General features: G+C 47.0%; 1 protein-coding gene across 1 annotated transcript in view; it reads left to right on the top strand.

The window, feature by feature from the left end:
• LOC135553151 (phosphatidylinositol 3,4,5-trisphosphate 5-phosphatase 2A-like) overlaps positions 1 to 19330 on the top strand; it is a 67673-nt gene that overhangs the window by 22149 nt on the left and 26194 nt on the right. Inside the window, 5 exon segments of the mRNA XM_064985298.1 lie at positions 11151 to 11214; positions 17016 to 17160; positions 17256 to 17340; positions 18205 to 18351; positions 18570 to 18660. Coding sequence (XP_064841370.1) covers positions 11151 to 11214; positions 17016 to 17160; positions 17256 to 17340; positions 18205 to 18351; positions 18570 to 18660 — 532 coding nt within the window.

A 19330-nucleotide genomic window follows, 5' to 3' on the forward strand; every position in this document is an offset into this window, starting at 1 on the left:
GTGGCAGACTCCACTAAGCTGGCAGGCTGGCTAACAGCCTGCTGCCTGGCCTGCACCCTATCTCATTATGGAGCTAGAGGAGTTAGAACCCTGTCTATGTTGGTAGATAAGATGAGAGCACTCCTCCAGCTAGGATGGAGTCCGTCACTCCTCAGCAGGCCAGGCTTGGTCCTGTTTGTGGGTGAGCCTCAGAAAGAGGTCCAATCATCTACAAATTCTATCTTTTGGGAGGGGCAGAAAACAGTTTTCAACCAGCGATTGAGTTGTGAGACTCTGCTGTAGAGCTCATCAGTCCCCCTAACTGGTATGGAGCCAGAGACAATTACTCGATGCCGACACATCTTTCTAGCAGATTTACACGCTGAAGTTATGTTGCACTTGGTGACCTCTGACTGTTTCATCCTAACATTGTTGGTGCCTACTTGGATAACAATATCTCTATACTCTCTACACTCGCCAGTTTTTGCTTTAGCCAGCACGATCTTCAGATTAGCCTTAACGTCGGTAGCCCTGCCCCCTGGTAAACAGTGTATGATCGCTGGATGATTCGTTTTAAGTCTAATACTGCGGGTAATGGAGTCGCCAATGACTAGGGTTTTCAATTTGTCAGACCTAATGGTGGGAAGCTTCGGCGTCTCAGACCCCGTAACGGGAGGAGTAGAGACAAGAGAAGGCTCGGCCTCAGACTCCGGGAAAAACGGTTTAAAGTTTCTGTCGGCTGAATGAGCGACACCGGGTGAGAAAGTTGTCCGGCTGCGGGGACCGTGCCAGGGGATTTATACTATCTGTAGTTACTGGTGGCACAGACGCTGTTTCATCTGTTCCTACACTGAAATGACCCTTGCCTAACGATTGCGTCTGAAGCTGGGCTTGCAGCACAGCTATCCTCGCCGTAAGGCGATCGTTCTCCTGTATATTATGAGTACAGCAACTGCAATTAGAAGGCATCATGTTAATGTTACAACTTAGCTTCGGCTGTTGGAAGTCCTGACGAACCACGTCCAGATAAAGCATCAGGAGTGAAAAAGTTGAATGAAAAAAAGTTGAGTGAGGGAAAAACTAAAAATATAAACGGTAATTAAAAAGTAAAAAATGTGAAGTTGTCAGGTAGCAAAGTAAGGTTGGCAACAAAACGCACAGCAACACGTAAACAAGTCTGCAAGTTGTGACCAGAAATGTAATCCCTGGTGTAAATGGGAAGGTGCACGTTGGTGGCAGAACAAGAAGGGGTTGTTATAGAACGGCAGCAACAAAAGCCTCTATTTACATGTTGCTTTTGGGTGCATTTCACACTACTTTTGGATTATAATTGGATATTAAGGCAGAGTAGCCTAGTGGTTAGAGCGTTGGACTCGTAACCGAAAGGTTGCAAGTTCAAATCCCCTAGCTGACAAGGTACAAATCTGTCGTTCTGCACCTGAACAGACAGTTAACCCACTGTTCCTAGGCCGTCATTGAAAATAAGAATTTGTTCTTAACTGACTTGCCTGGTAAAAAATAAAAAAATAAAAGGCTCGTATGAATGTCCTGCTTAATATTATGTTTGTGTCATCATCGCAAATCAACTGCATTATACTTAAAAAACAACTTCAACCAGTAATATTGCACTTTGGCTAGCTTTGGCTACAGCCTATATCAATGAACGTTAGCATTCTAGCTAACGACCGCTGCATCCAAAATAGTTATTTTGAAAAGATCACAATGAAATATAATCTTAGCGACTGTTCAAGCAAGAATCAAAACATAATTGTAAGTGTATGAGAACCCCAAAAAGTAATTTTGTTTAGAAGTAATAAAAACATAAATCTAGGCTATGTTGAATATCTTTCTTACTGCCGTCAAGAGTTGCGCGCATCTGTGCGTGATGTCAGTGTGTCGTGTACTGGAAAGGGGTTTATAGTTCTGAGCAGAGCGTGCAGAGCATCTAATACATGCCTTTTAGGTCGCAGGATGGGGCTTGGGTGTGTGTAGGAGTGGGGGTTGTGCCTGTTGCTCTGCTCAGGGCCTCGGTGTATGTGTGTGATTGTCATGTTGAGGTCCTCATCGTGGGGGTTGTGCCTGTTGCTCTGCTCAGGGCCTCGGTGTATGTGTGTGATTGTCATGTTGAGGTCCTCATCGTGGGGGTTGTGCCTGTTGCTCTGCTCAGGGCCTCGGTGTATGTGTGTGATTGTCATGTTGAGGTCCTCATCGTGGGGGTTGTGCCTGTTGCTCTGCTCAGGGCCTGGGTGTATGTGTGTGATTGTCATGTTGACGTCCTCGTTGTGGGGGTTGGGGGCAGGAGGGGTGCAGGCCTGACCTGGTGGAACCTACAGTATATGGGTTGTGTCCATGGTTGGTTTGGGAGGGTTGTGCTGTGTTCTGGATGTAGGTCCTCTCGGCATGGGTCCTCTCGGCGTGGGTCCTCTAGGTGCAGGTCCGTGAGGGGGCCTCGCAGGTCTGGGAGGGTGTCTCGCTGGTCTGGGTGGGGCATCCATTGCTCTGTTGCTCCTGTATGAGGTGCTGGGTCTGTGGTTGAGGGAAAGGTCTTTCTGGGCCCTTGCAAAAGTAGGGACTGCTGCTTTGTAGTGTTGGACCATGGCATAAAGGCTGTTCAAGTCCAGGATCGAGTGGTCGGCCAGGTAAATATTTGGTTTTGAGGCACAGCCACGGGAAATGCTTGCGTTTAGCCGCTGTATAGTAGCAGGGTGAAAGTCTTTTTGTGGTAGCAGGGTGGAGATAACCACTCATGCGTTGAGGAAAGTGGTAGTAGCTTTTTCTATCACTCCCTTGAGTGCTGTGGCCACCTTTTCCTGTTGTGTTCTCAGGTCGTTTGTGCCTGTGTGTATTATTATGTGGCTGGTGAACATAGTTTATCCTCAGATAGAGTTTAGCCACTGTGTGTCTGCGGGGCGGTGACTCCCCTCTTGGGGTTGCTTGTCTGTGGGGGTGTGGACCGACTCACTTGGGGTGGGGGAGTCCTCACGGAGAGAGCTCTTCTCCTGCTGTGCTTTCTCTTTAATTCTGTAAAAGGCGTTTTGGAAGTTTCCAAATCACCACTGTTCCAACCTTGTACAAATTGACAGAGGCTGTCTGCGTCTCAGGGTTCTTGTTTTACAGGACTCTGGTTTTCCTCCGCCAATAGGTTGGATGGTATTTTCAGGTTTCGTGAGCTGTGCATGTTCGGCTGGTTATTGGTTTGCTATTAAGTTTGCTGGATAGTCCTTGGTGGTAGGAATCCTTCCAGGTTGTAGGTTTGGAGTTTTGATTTAAAGTGAAGGTTATGTTGTAGAGGGAAGTATCCTTCTTAGGTCCTTGTGAAAAAAATCCAGTTGATGTAAATCTCTTCAATATGCTTTACTGGAATGAAGGACAAGGTCAATGTTGCCCAAGCGAAGTGATATGATACACATAAAACAGATACTATAGTAAGAATAGTAGATATAATACTAATGAAAATCAATATATACAGTACCAGTCAAAGTTTGGACACACCTAGTCATTCAAGGGTTTTTCTTTATTTGTACTATTTTCTACATTGTAGAATAATAGTGAAGACCTCAAATCTATGAAATAACACATATGGAATCATGTAGTAACCCAAAAAGGTTTAAACAAATCAAAATATTTTTTATATTTGAGATTCTTCAAAGTAGCCACCCTTTGCCTTGATGACAGCACACATTAACAGGTGTGCCTTGTCAAAAGTTAATTTGTGAAATTTCTTTCCTCCTTAATACGTTTGAGCCAATCAGTTGTGTTGTGTCAAGGTAGGGGTGGTATACAGAAGATAGCCCTATTTGGTAAAAGACCATATTATGTTAAGAACAGCTCAAATAAGTAAAGAGAAATTACAGTCCATCATTACTTTAATACATGAAGGTCAGTCAATCTGGAAAATGTCAAGAATTTTGAATGTTTCTTCAAGTGCAGTCGCAAAAAGTGCTATGATGAAACTGTCTCTCATGAGGACCGCCACAGGAATGGAAGAGGATACGTTCATTAGAGTTACCAGCCTCAGATTGCAGCCCAAATAAATGCTTCATAGAGTTCAAGTAACAGACACATCTCAACATCAACTGTTCAGAGGAGACTGTGTGAATCAGGCCTCCATGGTCGAATTGCTGCAAGGAAACCACTACTAAAGGACACCAATAAGAAGAAGAGACTTGCTTGGGCCAAGAAACATCAGTAATGGACATTAGACCGGTGGAAATCAGATGACCTGGTCTCCATATTTTGATTTGTTTAAGACTTGTTTGGTTACTACATGATTCCATATGTGTTATTTCATAGTTTTGATGTCTTCACTATTATTCTACAATGTCGAAAAATTTGAATTTCAAAATGGTCTGAGAGGAATAACATTGGCAGGGCAATTCAAGCACCGCCAATATGCAGTGATGATGGAAACGGGGATACCTAGTCAGTTGTTCAACAGAAAGGGGGATACCTAGTCAGTTGTTCAACAGAAAGGGGGATACCTAGTCAGTTGTTCAACAGAAAGGGGGATACCTAGTCAGTTGTTCAACAGAAAGGGGGATACCTAGTCAGTTGTTCAACAGAAAGGGGGATACCTAGTCAGTTGTTCAACAGAACGGGGGATACCTAGTCAGTTGTTCAACAGAAAGGGGGATACCTAGTCAGTTGTTCAACAGAAAGGGGGATACCTATTCAGTTGTACAACAGAAAGGGGGATACCTAGTCAGTTGTTCAACAGAAAGGGGGATACCTAGTCAGTTGTTCAACAGAAAGGGGGATACCTATTCAGTTGTTCAACAGAAAGGGGGATACCTAGTCAGTTGTTCAACAGAAAGGGGGATACCTAGTCAGTTGTTCAACAGAAAGGGGGATACCTAGTCAGTTGTTCAACAGAAAGGGGGATACCTAGTAAGTTGTACAACAGAAAGGGGGATACCTATTCAGTTGTACAACAGAAAGGGGGATACCTAGTCAGTTGTTCAACAGAAAGGCGGATACCTAGTCAGTTGTTCAACAGAAAGGGGGATACCTAGTCAGTTGTTCAACAGAAAGGGGGATACCTAGTCAGTTGTTCAACAGAAAGGGGGATACCTAGTCAGTTGTTCAACAGAAAGGGGGATACCTAGTCAGTTGTACAACAGAAAGGGGGATACCTAGTCAGTTGTACAACAGAAAGGGGGATACCTAGTCAGTTGTACAATTGAATGCATTCAACTGAAAAGTGTCTTCCGCATTTAACCCAACCCCTCTGAGTCAGAGGTGCGGAGGGCTGCCTTGATTGACATCCACGTCTTCTGCACCCGGGGAACAGTGGGTTAACTGCCTTGCTCAGGGGAACAGTGGGTTAACTGCCTTGCTCAGGGGAACAGTAGGTTAACTGCCTTGTTCAGGGGAACAGTGGGTTAACTGCCTTGCTCAGGGGAACAGTGGGTTAACTGCCTTGCTCAGGGGAACAGTGGGTTAACTGCCTTGCTCAGGGGAACAGTGGGTTAACTGCCTTGCTCAGGGGAACAGTGGGTTAACTGCCTTGCTCAGGGGAACAGTGGGTTAACTGCCTGGTTCAGGGGAACAGTGGGTTAACTGCCTGGTTCAGGGGAACAGTGGGTTAACTGCCTTGTTCAGGGGAACAGTTGGTTAACTGCCTTGTTCAGGGGAACAGTGGGTTAACTGCCTTGCTCAGGGGAACAGTGGGTTAACTGCCTGGTTCAGGGGAACAGTGGGTTAACTGCCTTGTTCAGGGGAACAGTTGGTTAACTGCCTTGTTCAGGGGAACAGTGGGTTAACTGCCTTGCTCAGGGGAACAGTGGGTTCACTGCCTTGCTCAGGGGAACAGTGGGTTAACTGCCTGGTTCAGGGGAACAGTCGGTTAACTGCCTTGTTCAGGGGAACAGTGGGTTAACTGCCTTGCTCAGGGGAACAGTGGGTTCACTGCCTGGTTCAGGGGAACAGTCGGTTAACTGCCTTGCTCAGGGGAACAGTGGGTTAACTGCCTGGTTCAGGGGAACAGTCGGTTAACTGCCTTGCTCAGGGGAACAGTGGGTTAACTGCCTTGCTCAGTGGGTTAACTGCCTTGGGGAACAGTGGGTGGGTTAACTGCCTTGCTCAGGGGAACAGTGGGTTCACTGCCTTGCTCAGGGGAACAGTGGGTTAACTGCCTGGTTCAGGGGAACAGTGGGTTAACTGCCTTGCTCAGGGGAACAGTGGGTTAACTGCCTTGCTCAGGGGCAGAACGACAGTTTTGGGCCTATAGCCTACTGCACAAATCTCATTGCTACATAACAGTTTTTAATTGGTTCATGTTGGAAAGGCTTAGGTTTTTTTAAGTCATGTTTTTTTTATCTGAGTGGTAGATCTCATCTTGCATTTTGACTCAGAAAGTGATCTTGATTTGCTCTGCTACCACACGGCAAGCGGTACCAATGCACCAAGTCTGGAACCAACAGAACTCTGAACAGCTTTTATCCCCAAGCCTTAAGAGTACTAAATAGTTAGTCCGGTTAGCTATTTAACTATCTGCATTGGCCCTCTTTTGACTCATCAAATACTCTGCTGCTACTGTTTATTATCAATCCTGGTGCCTAGTCACTTTACCCCTACCTTCATCTACATATCTACCTCAATTACCTGGTTCAGCATTGCTACCCTGTGAATAAAGCCAAGTTATTGTATTTATTCCTTGTGTTGTTATGTTTTTATTATTTCTCTATTTTTCTCTCTGCATTGTTGGGAAGGTCCCGTCAGTAAGCATTTCACTGTTAAGTCTACACCTGTTGTTTACAAAGAAAGAGAGAGAGAGACCCCTGGCCCAGATCTCTGAAACGGTGTGTGTCAGGAGACGGGATGGGACACAACACACACACACACTGTATGCAAAAGGTGTGGCAAACTCGGCTGTTTTGCATAGACAGCACTGCAGCACAGAGAGAAGTTGGAAGTTTACATACACCTTAGCCAAATACATTTAAACTCTGTTTTTCACAATTCCTGACATTTAATCCTTGTAAAAATTCCCTGTCTTAGGTCAGTTAGGATCACCACTTTATTTTAAGAATGTGAAATGTCAGAATAATAGTAGAGAAGATTATTTATTTCAGTTTTTATTTCTTTCATCACATTCCCAGTGGGTCAGAAGTTTACATACACTCAATTAGTATTTGGTAGCATTGCCTTTAAATGGTTTAACTTAGGTCAAAGGTTTCGGGTAGCCTTCCACAAGGTTCCCACAATAAGTTGGGTGAATTTTGGCCCATTCCTCCTGACAGAACTGGTATAACTGAGTCAGGTTTGTGGGTCTCCTTGCTCGCACACGCCTTTTCAGTTCTGCCCACAAATTTTCTATGGGATTGAGGTCAGGGCTTTGTGATGGCCACTCCAGTACCTTGACTTTGTTGTACTTAAAGCCATTTTGCCACAACTGTGGAAGTATGCTTGGGGTCATTGTCCATTTGGAAGACCCATTTGCGACCAAGTTTTAACTTCCTGACAGATACTGCCACACCAGTGCTTCACAGTTGGGATGGTGTTCTTCGGCTTGCAAGCCTCCCCCTTTTTCCTCCAAACATAACAATGGTCATTATGGCCAAACAGTTCTACTTTTGTTTCATCAGACCAGAGGACATTAAACCAAAAAGTATGATCTTTGTCCCCATGTGCAGTTGCAAACCGTAGTCTGGCTTTTGTATGGCGGTTTTGGAGCAGTGGCTTCTTCCTTGCTGAGCGGCCTTTCAGGTTATGTCGATATAGGACTCGTTTTACTGTGGATATAGATACTTTTGTACCTGTTTCCTCCAGCATCTTCACAAGGTCCTTTGCTGTTGTTCTGGGATTGATTTTTACTTTTCGCACCAAAGTACGTTCATCTCTAGGAGACAGAACATGTGTCACACCCTGACCATAGTTTGCTTTTATGTTTATATGTTTTGTTTGGTCAGGGTGTGATCTGCATTTTCCGCATTTTGGTCCGACTCTCTTTCACTTACAGAAAACCGTGACAGAATCACTCACCACAACAGGACCAAGCGGCGTGACAACAGGCAGTGGCAGCAGGAGATACGAAGTCTGGATTATACGACTTGGGAGGAAATAGACAGGTGGGCGGTCGACCCAGGGAGAGTGCCGGAGCCCACCTGGGATTCGCTGGAGCAGTGCGAAGAGGGGTATAGACGAATGGAGTTGGAGAAGCAAGCACGGCGGCGCGGTAGGAAGCCCGAGAGTCAGCCCCAAAAATTTCTTGTGGGGGGGCTCACAGGAAGTATGGCGAAGCCAGGTAGGAGACCTGCGTCAACTTCCTGTGGTTACCGGGGGGCTAGAGAGACCGGGCAGGCACCGTGTTATGCTGTGGTGCGCACGGTGTCCCCAGTGCGGGTGCATAGCCCGGTGCGGTACATTCTAGCTGCGCGTATCGGCCGGGCTGGAGTGAGCGTCGAGCCAAATGCCATGAAGCCGGCTCTACGCATCTGGTCTCCAGTGCGTCTCCTTGGGCCGGCTTACATGGCACCAGCCTTGCGCACGGTGTCCCCGGTTCGCCTGCATAGCCCAGTGCGGTCTATGCCGCACTGGCAGAGCGACCGGGAGTATTCAACCAGGTAAGGTTGGGCAGGCTCGGTGCTCAAGAGCTCCAGTGCGCCTGCACGGTCCGGTCAACCCAGTACCACCTCCACGCACCAGCCCTCCGGTGGCAGCTCCCCGCACCAGGCTTCCTGTGCGTGTCCTCGGCCCAGTACCACCAGTGCCAGCACCACGCATCAGGCCTACAGTGCGCCTCGCCTCTCCAGCGCTGCCAGAGCCTTCCTCCTCTCCTGCACTGCCGGACTCTTCCGCCTGTTTAGCGCTGCCAGAGCCATCCTCCTCTACAGCGCTGCTGGAGTCTCCTGCCTGTTCAGCGCAGCCAGAGCTGCCAGTCTGCAAGGAGCTGCCAGTCTGCAAGGAGCTGCCAGTCTGCAAGGAGCTGCCAGTCTGCAAGGAGCTGCCAGTCTGCAAGGAGCTGCCAGGCCTGCCAGTCTGCATGGAGCAGCCAGAGCTGCCAGTCTGCAAGAAGCTGCCAGAGCTGCCAGTCTGCAAGAAGCTGCCAGAGCTGCCAGTCTGCAAGAAGCCGCCAGAGCTGCCAGTCTGCATGGAGCAGCCAGAGTCGTCAGTCAGCATGGAGCAGCCAGAGCCGCCAGTCAGCATGGAGCAGCCAGAGCCGCCAGTCAGCATGGAGCAGCCAGAGCTGCCAGTCAGCATGGAGCAGCCAGAGCTGCCAGTCAGCATGGAGCAGCCAGAGCTGCCAGTCTGCCAGGATCCGCCAGTCAGCCAGACTCTTCCAGATCCGCCAGTCAGCCAGGATCTTCCAGATCCGCCAGCCAGCCAGGATCTGCCAGAACCTTCCTCCTCTCCTGTGCTGCCGGAGTCTCCCGCCTGTCCGGCGCTGCTGCCGGAGTCTCCCGCCTGTCCGGTGCTGCCGGAGTCTGAAGAGCCCCTCTGTCCCGAGCTGCCCCTCTGTCCCGAGCTGCCCCTCTGTCCCGAGCTGCCCCTCTGTCCCGAGCTGCCCCTCTGTCCCGAGCCGCGCCTCTGTCCCGAGCTGCCCCTCTGTCCCGAGCTGCCCCTCTGTCCCGAGCTGCCCCTCTGTCCCGAGCTGCCCCTCTGTCCCGAGCTGCCCCTCTGTCCCGAGCTGCCCCTCTGTCCCGAGCTGCTCCTCTGTCCCGAGCTGCCCCTCAGTCCAGTGGGGTTATATAGTAGGGTCGCCGTAGTTAGGAGGCCAAGGAAGCGGACAAGGTGGCGGACAAAGACTATGGTGAAGTGGGGGCCACGTCCAGCACCAGAGCCGCCACCGCAGACAGATGCCCACCCAGACCCTCCCCAATAGGTTCAGGTTTTGCGGCCGGAGTCCGCACCTTAGGGGGGGGGGGTACTGTCACACCCTGACCATAGTTTGCTTTTATGTTTATATGTTTTGTTTGGTCAGGGTGTGATCTGAGTGGGCATTCTATGTTGTGTGTCTAGTTTGTCTGTTTCTGTGTTTTGCCTGATATGGTTCTCAATCAGAGGCAGGTGTTAGTCATTGTCTCTGATTGGGAACCATATTTAGGTAGCCTGTTTGGTGTTGGGTTTTGTGGGTGATTGTCCTTAGGTCTGTCGTGTGCTAGTTTGCACCAGTATTAGGCTGTTTCGGTTTTCGTGTATTGTTTTTTTCATATTGATTCGTGTTTACTTCAGTTTTATTAAACATGGATCGTAATAGACACGCCGCATTTTGGTCCGACTCTCTTTCACCTACAGAAAACCGTGACAACATGTCTCCTTCCTGAGCGGTATGACGGCTGCGTGGTCCCATGGTGTTTATACTTGTGTAGTATTGTTTGTACAGATGAACGTGGTACCTTCAGGCAAATTGCTCCCAAGGATTTTTCTTCCGAGGTCTTGGCTGGTTTCTTTTGACTTTCCCATGATGTCAAGGAAAGAGGAACTGAGGTTGAAGGTTGGCCTTGAAATACATCAACAGGTACACCTCCAATTGACTCAAATTATGTCAATTAGCTCATCAGAAGCTTCTAAGCCATGCCATCATTTCTGGAATTTTCCAAGGTGTTTAAAGGCACAGTCAATTAGTGAATGTAAACTTCTGGCCCACAGGAATTGTGATACAGTGAATGATAATCTGTCTGTAAACAATTGTTAAGAAAAATGACTTGTGTCATGCACAAAGTAGATGTCCTAACCGACTTGCCAAAACTAATTTGTGGAGTGGTTGAAAAACGAGGTTTAATGACTCCAAACTTAGTGTTTGTAAACTTCCGACTTCAACGGTATGTTTTCTACCTTTCCTTGCCGTTGTGTTTAGCGGTGAGAGAGGTGAGTGTGAGTTCTAGCAGCGCTAATGCTGTTCACTGTGTTTGACAGACAGCAACAGGTTGAAACTCCCTCCAAATCTCCCGTCACACACACACACACACACACACACACACACACACACACACACACACACACACACACACACACTTTGCAGGGAATATGTAATTCCTGTGGTATCCATGAAAGTACTAATGCCATTTTCTCCCCCCTCTGTCCTCCTTCCTTCTCTCCCCTTGCCTCTAACTCCTAACTCCCACTCACTCTATACTTCCCTCTCCCTCCCTCTCTTCTCTCCCCTCGCCTCTAACTCCTAACTCCCCCCTCACTCTATACTTCCCTCTCCCTCCCTCTCTTCTCTCTAGTTTCCAGAAGCATGTCCACACCTATAGGGTCCTACCAGATGAAGAAGGATTCTTGGCAGTCCAGGTACCACTATACACCGCCCTCCATACATACATGCACAGAACAGTGGGTGTTTTTCTATGCATACCTAGCACTATGGATGTAGCTGTTAGTATGTACATCTATATCTGTGGACGGCAGGCACTGTATATGTGTGTATGGTACGTGTATGTGTGTCTGGATCAGTAGTAACTGGCAGGCTCTGGTGCTTGTGTTGGCTCTGTGCTCTCTCTCACACACACACACACACACACACACACACACACACACACACACACACACACACACACACACACACCGGTCTCTTTGTGCTCTGTGTCCAGCAGCTGGGGGAGTCACCAATCCCCTCCCCTTGCAACATACATACACATACACACTCAAATACTGTAATACCTAACCCTAAGTACACCCCACTAATCCCCCTTCCAGTACCCCCCCTCTGCTGGTCCCATGCCTGGAATCCACACTGATAGCTTTCACAAATAATTTGATTTACCCAGTGCTTCAGTGAAATGAAACGTCACTCAAACGGAGTGAATGTGGCTGCCAGGTTCCCCACCCGTTCACAGCTGAGGGCCTTTTGGTATTAAAGCTTCCCTTACACCACTGTAAGCCATCAGCATATGAGCCAGCAGCATATGAGCCAGCAGCATATGAGCCAGCAGCATATGAGCCAGCAGCATATGAGACCAGATGCTGCTGGAAGTGTTGTTGGAGGGTTAGTAGTAGGAACCCTTTCCTCTGGTCTCGTCAGCCACCAATTGTGCAAGTTCTCCCACTTAAAAAGATGAGAGATGCCTGTAATTTTCATCAAAGGTACACTTCAACTATGACAGACAAAATCAGGGAAAAAATCCAGAAAATTACATTGTAGGATTTTTAATGAATTTATTTGCAAATAATGGTGGAATATAAGTATTTTGTCACCTACAAACAAGCAAGATTTCTGGCTCTCACAGACCTGTAACTTCTTCTTTAAGAGGCTCCTCTGTCCTCCACTCGTTACCTGTATTAATGGCACCTGTTTGAACTTGTTATCAGTATAAAAGACACCTGTCCACAACCTCAAACAGTCACACTCCACTATGGCCAAGACCAAAGAGCTGTCAAAGGACACCAGAAACAAAATTGTAGACCTGCACCAGGCTGGGAAGACTGAATCTGCAATAGGTAAGCAGCTTGGTTTGAAGAAATCAACTGTGGGAGCAATTATTAGGAAATGGAAGACTTACAAGACCACTGATAATCTCCCTCGATATGGGGCTCCATGCAAGATCTCACCCCGTGGGGTCAAAATGATCACAAGAACGGTGAGCAAAAATCCCAGAACCACACGGGGGGACCGAGTGAATGACCTGCAGAGAGCTGGGACCAAAGTAACAAAGCCTACCATCAGTAACACACTACGCCGCCAGGGACTCAAATCCTGCAGTGCCAGACGTGTCCCCCTGCTTAAGCCAGTACATGTCCAGGCCTGTCTGAAGTTTGCTAGAGAGCATTTAGATGATCCAGAAGATGATTGGGAGAATGTCATATGGTCAGATGAAACCAAAATATAACTTTTTGGTAAAAACTTTTTGGTAAAAACGTGTTTGGAGGACAAAGAATGCTGAGTTGCATCCAAAGAAAACCATACCTACTGTGAAGCATGGGGATGGAAACATCATGCTTTGGGGCTGTTTTTCTGCAAAGGGACCAGGACCAGGATGCAAGGGCATTGAAGATGAAACGTGGCTGGGTCTTTCAGCATGACAATGATCCCAAACACACCGCCGGGCAACGAAGGAGTGGCTTCGTAAGAAGCATTTCAAGGTCCTGGAGTGGCCTAGCCAGTCTCCAGATCTCAACCCCATAGAAAATCTTTGGAGGGAGTTGAAAGTCCGTGTTGCCCAGCAACAGCCCCAAAACATCACTGCTCTAGAGGAGATCTGCATGGAGGAATGGGCCAAAATACCAGCAACAGTGTGTGAAAACCTTGTGAAGACTTACAGAAAACGTTTGACCTCTGTCATTGCCAACAAAGGGTATATAACAAAGTATTGAGATAAACTTTTGTTATTGACCAAATACTTATTTTCCACCATAATTTGCAAATAAATTTATAAAGAATCCTACAATGTGATTTTCTGGATTTTTTAAAATCATTTTGTCTGTCATAGTTGAAGTGTACCTATGATGAAAATTACAGGCCTCTCCAATCTTTTTAAGTGGGAGAACACTTGGTGGCTGACTAAATACTTTTTTGCCCCACTGTATGTGTCGAACTGCTTTGCTTTATCTTGGCCAGGTCGCAATTGTAAATGAGAACTTGTTCTCAACTTGCCTACCTGGTTAAATAAAGGTGAAATAAATCAAATAAAAAGATTTGATTTAACCTATGTACAGTTGAAGTCGGAAGTTTACATACACTTGGAGTCATTAAAACTCGTTTTTCAACCACTCCACCAATGTCTTGTTAATTAACAAGCTATAGTTTTGGCAAGTCGGTTAGGACATCTACTGTGCAAAACACAAGTAATTTTTCCAACAATTGTTTACAGACAGATTATTTCACTTATAATTCACTGTATCACAATTTCAGTGGTCAGAAGTTTACATACACTAAGTTGACTGTGCCTTTAAACAGCTTGGACAATTCCAGAAAATTATGTCCTGGCTTTAGAAGCTTCTGATAGGCTAATTGACATAATTTGATTCGATTGGAGGTGTACCTGTGGATGAATTTCAAGGCCTAACTTCAAACTCAGTGCTTCTTTGCTTGACATCCTGGGAAAATCTAAATAAATCATCCAAGACCTCAGAAAAACAATTGTAGACCTCCACAGGTCTGGTTCATCCTTGGGAGCAATTTCCAAACGCCTGAAGGTACCACGTTCATATGTACAAACAATAGTATGCAAGTATAAACACCATGGGACCACGCAGCCATCATAAAACTCAGGAAGGAGACGCGTTTTTTCTCCTAGAGTTGAACGTACTTTGGTGCGAAAAGTGCAAATCAATCCCAGAACAACAACATAGGACCATGTGAAGATGTTGGAGGAAACAGGTACAAAAGTATCTATATCCACAGTAAAACGAGTCCTATATCGACATAACCTGAAAGGCCGCTCAGCAAGGAAGTAGCCACTGCTCCAAAACCGCCATAAAAAAGCCAGACTACGGTTTGCAACTGCACATGGGGACAAAGATCATACTTTTTGGAGAAATGTCCTCTGGTCTGATGAAACAAAAATAGAACTGTTTGGCCATAATGACCATTGTTATGTTTGGAGGAAGAAGGGGAAGTCTTGCAAGCCGAAGAACACCATCACAACCGTGAAGCACGGGGGTGGCAGCATCATGTTGTGGGGTGGCAGCATCATGTTGTGGGGTGCGTTGTTGCAGGAGGGAGTGGTGCACTTCACAAAATAGATGGCATCATGAGGCAGGAAAATTATGTGGATATATTGAAGCAACATCTCAAGACATCAGTCATGAAATTAATGGGTCTTCCAAATGAACAATGACCCCAAGCATACTTCCAAAGTTGGACAACAAAGTCAAGGTATTGGAGTGGCCATCACAAAGCCCTGACCTCAATCCTATAGAAAAGTTGTGGGCAGAACTGAAAAAGCGTGTGCGAGCAAGGAGGCCTACAAACCTGACTCAGTTACACCAGCTCTGTCAGGAGGAATGGGCCAAAATTCACCCAACTTATTGTGGGAAGCTTGTGGAAGGCTACCCAAAATGTTTGACAGAAGTTAAACAATTTAATTTAAAGGCAATGCTACCAAATATTTAAGTGTGTGTAAACTTCTGACCCACTTGGAATGTGATGAAACAAATTAAAGCTGAAATAAATAATTATCTCTACTATTATTCTGACATTTCACATTCTTAAAATAAAGTGGTGATCCTAACTGACCTAAAACAGATTTTTTTTTCCTTGGATTAAATGTCAGGAATTGTGAAAAACTGAGTTTAAATGTATTTGGCTAAGGTGTATGTAAACTTCTGACTTCAACTGTATGTGGCAGGGTCTACAGACAATCACGGAATACAAAAGGAAAACCAGCCTTGTCGCGTACACCGACATCTTGCTTCCAGACAAACTTAACATCTTCTTTGCCCGCTTTGAGGATAGTAGTGTCAACGACGCGGCCTGCTACCAAGGACTGTGGCTTGTCCTTCTCCGTGGCCGATGTGAGTAAGATATTTAAGCGTGTTAACCCCCGCAAGGCAGCAGGCCCAGACGGCATCCGTAGCCGCATCTTCAGAGCATGCGCAGACCAGCTGGCTGGTGTGTTTACGGACATTTTCAATCAATCCCTATCCCAGTCTGCTGTCCCCACATGCTTCAAGATGGCCACCATTGTTCCTGTACCCAAGAATGCAAAGGTAACTGAACTAAATGAGTATTGCCCCGTAGCACTCACTTCTGTCGTATTGAAGTGTTTGAGTGCCTTGTCAAGGATAATATCACCTCCACCTTACCTGTCACCCTAGACCCACTTTAATCTGCTTACTGCCCCAATAAGTCCACAGACAATGCAATCATCATCACACTGCACACTGCCCTAACCCATCTTGACAAGAGGAATACCTATGTAAGAATGCTGTTCATTGACTACAGCTCAGGGTCCTGGATCTCAACCCCACCCTGTGCAACAGGGTCCTGGACTTCCTGATGTGCCGACCCCAGGTGGTGAAGCTGATCCTCAACAGTGGTGTCAGGAAAATAACCTCACTCAATGTTAACAAAACAAAGGAGATGATCGTGGACTCCAGGACACAGCAGAGGGAGCACCCCCCTATCCACATTGACGGGACTGCAGTGGAGAAGCTGGAAAGTTTCAAGTTCCTCAGCGTACATATCACTGACAAACTGAAATAGTCCACCCACACAGACAGTGTGGTGAAGAAAGCACAGCAGTGCCTCTTCAACCTCAGGAGGCTGAAGAATTGTGTTTTGTCACCTAAAACCCTCACAAACTTTACAAATGCACTATTGAGAGCATGCTGTCGGGCTGTATCACCTCCTGGTACGGCAACTGCACCGCCCACAACCGCAGGGCTCTCCAGAGGGTGGTGAGGTCTGCACAACGCTTCACCGAGGGAAAACTACCTGCTTTCCAGGACACCTACAGCACCCGATGTCACAGGAAGGTCAAAAAGAAAATAAAGGACAACAACCACCCAAGCCACTGCCTTTTTACCCCGCTACCATCCAGCAGGCGAGGTCAGTACAGATGCATCAAAGCTGGGACCAAAAAACTGAAAAACAGCTTCTATCTCAAGGCCATCAGACTGCTAAACAGCCATCACTAGCACAGAGAGGCTGCTGCCTACATACAGACTTGAAATCATTGGCCACTTTAATAAATGGAACACTAGTCACTTTAATAATGCCACTTTAGTAATGTTAACATATCTTATATTACTCATCTCATATGTATACACTGTATTCTATACGATCTATTGCCTATGCCGCTCTGACATTGCTTATATTTATATTCATATATTCTTATTCCATTAATTTTACTTAGATTTGTGTGTATTAGGTATTTGTTGTGTAATTGTTAGATATGACTTGTTATGCATTGCTGGACTGTCGGAACTAGAAGCACAAGCATTTCGCTACACTCGCAATAACATCTGCTAACAATGTGTGTGACCAATAAAATTTGATTTGAATCTACTACCTACCTACCTACCTACCTACCTACCTACCTACCTACCTACCCAGCTTTATTCTGAACGTGCTGTGCAGAGTGTGCTCTGTCTCTGCAAGAGTGTATATCTTTGAAGTACCCACTCTCTCTCATTCCTCTCCCCTCTCCCAGACTTCTCAGGGGGTGCAGCCTAAGCGGTTTAAGAGCCTCCCAGAGCTGGTCCTGTTGTACCTCCAGCCCAGCCAGGGACTGGTCAGCACTCTACTGTACCCCGTAGACAGAGAGGAGAGCATCCCAGAGGACAGGGACTACTCAGGTATACTCTCTCTTCATCTCTCTCTGTCTGTCTGTCTCTGTCTTTCTCGCTCCATCTCTCTCTTGATTTGTCTTTCTGTCTCTCTAATTGGTCAGATGGGGAAGATGAGAAGCCACCACTTCCTCCTCGTTCCGCCTCCACACCACCTACAGGCTCCTCCCCAGAGACACCCACCGACAGGTACAGCACATACATGCACGCACGCACAGACACGCACGCACATACACACACACACACACACACACACAACCACACGTGCATACACACACACAAAATGTTGCATGACCTAGTAAAAACCCCTGTGCCTAGTAAAGTGTGGATCTACCTGTTAAATTAGATCAACTGATCCTGCTTGTAGAGATTCAGTGAATCTGAACAGGGCCTATCTTCGACCAACCCTTGAAGAACCCTCCCCTCTCTTCTCATCCTTTTCCCTCCTCTCTTGCCCCCCTGAGATCAGATGGGGGGGGGTTGTCTTGTTTAGACAGTGAGTCAGCAGCAGTCTGATCCTGAGGAAGTCTGGGACATTGGAACGTTGATGTTGTCAGGTCTTCTTCAGTGTTCTATACTCACAACATTTACATCATTTACATTTAAGTCATTTAGCAGACGCTCTTATCCAGAGCGACTTACAAATTGGTGAATTCACCTTCTGACATCCAGTGGAACAGCCACTTTACAATAGTGCATCTAAATCATTTAAGGGGGGGTGAGAAGGATTACTTTATCCTATCCTAGGTATTCCTTAAAGAGGTGGGGTTTCAGGTGTCTCCGGAAGGTGGTGATTGACTCCGCTGTCCTGGCGTCGTGAGGGAGTTTGTTCCACCATTGGGGGGCCAGAGCAGCGAACAGTTTTGACTGGGCTGAGCGGGAACTGTACTTCCTCAGTGGTAGGGAGGCGAGCAGGCCAGAGGTGGATGAACGCAGTGCCCTTGTTTGGCCAGTCCCCCTCTGCACCCCATGGTCTCTGTGGCAAGTCCAGAGGATGTAAGACGCGTGTCTGTTCTATTGACACGGATTGGATGTTGTTCCGTCCTACTTTAGCGCCCCTGCTGCTAACGGCCTGAGCACCATTTCCCATGAATATCTGAAGGGAAGCTACGCTCTGGACCTGCAGGCTGTCAAACAGGGAGCCAGCTCTCTGCCCCACCTCAACAAGACACTGGTGTCCTCCTGCAAACGCCTCAACGGGTGAGACACAAACACACACAACTCTCAACTTCTCTTGGTGACACATGCACACACACTCAAAAACGTGTGTGTGTGTGTGTGTGTGTGTGTGTGTGTGTGTGTGTGTGTGTGTGTGTGTGTGTGTGTGTGTGTGTGTGTGTGTGTGTGTGTGTGTGTGTGTGTGTGTGTGTGTGTGTGTGTGTGTGTGTGTGTGTGTGTGTGTGTGTGTGTGTGTGTAGGGAAGTGGATAAGGTTCTGTCTGGACTGGAGATCCTGTCCAAGGTGTTTGACCAGCAGAGTGCCTTCATAGTGTCCAAGATGATACAGCAGGTACTCTACATTTTCTATCTTGTTCTTTTCATGGGTTTGTGTGTGTGTGTGTGTGTGTTGGGGTAAAATGTATGACTCTGGAAAGCACAGGAAGCTTAGACATGCCACACCTGGGTTTCCTCCTGACCACACACACACACACACGCACACCACACACACCACACACAATGCTCCTGAGTACACTGGGGGTCATGAGGAAAGAGATATTTGTCCCCCCAGAGAGAAACAACTAGAGTTCCTAGAGACAGCTGTGCTTGAGAGAGTCACGCTGTAATCGCACACACACACACACACACACACACACACGTGGTCTTAAAGGGCCAGACCTCCTTTCCCCTCAATCTAGTGTGTGTGTGTGTGTCTGTCTGTCGTAACTATCTGTCTGTTGTGTCAGTCGGAACTGCCTGTCTGTCTTAACTGGATGTCATAACCGTCTGTCTGTCTTAACTGGCTGTCATAACCGCCTGTCTGTCTTAACTGGCTGTCATAACTGCCTGTCTGTCTTAACTGGCTGTCATAACCGTCTGTCTGTCTTAACTGGCTGTCATAACCGTCTGTCTGTCTTAACTGGATGTCATAACCGTCTGTGTGTCATAACTGCCTGTCTGTCTTAACTGGCTGTCGTAACTGTCTGTTGTAACGTCTGTGTGTCGTAACTGTCTGTTGTCCT

This window comes from Oncorhynchus masou, chromosome 13 (assembly GCF_036934945.1).
Source record: "Oncorhynchus masou masou isolate Uvic2021 chromosome 13, UVic_Omas_1.1, whole genome shotgun sequence".
NCBI classification, from domain to species: Eukaryota; Metazoa; Chordata; class Actinopteri; order Salmoniformes; family Salmonidae; genus Oncorhynchus; species Oncorhynchus masou.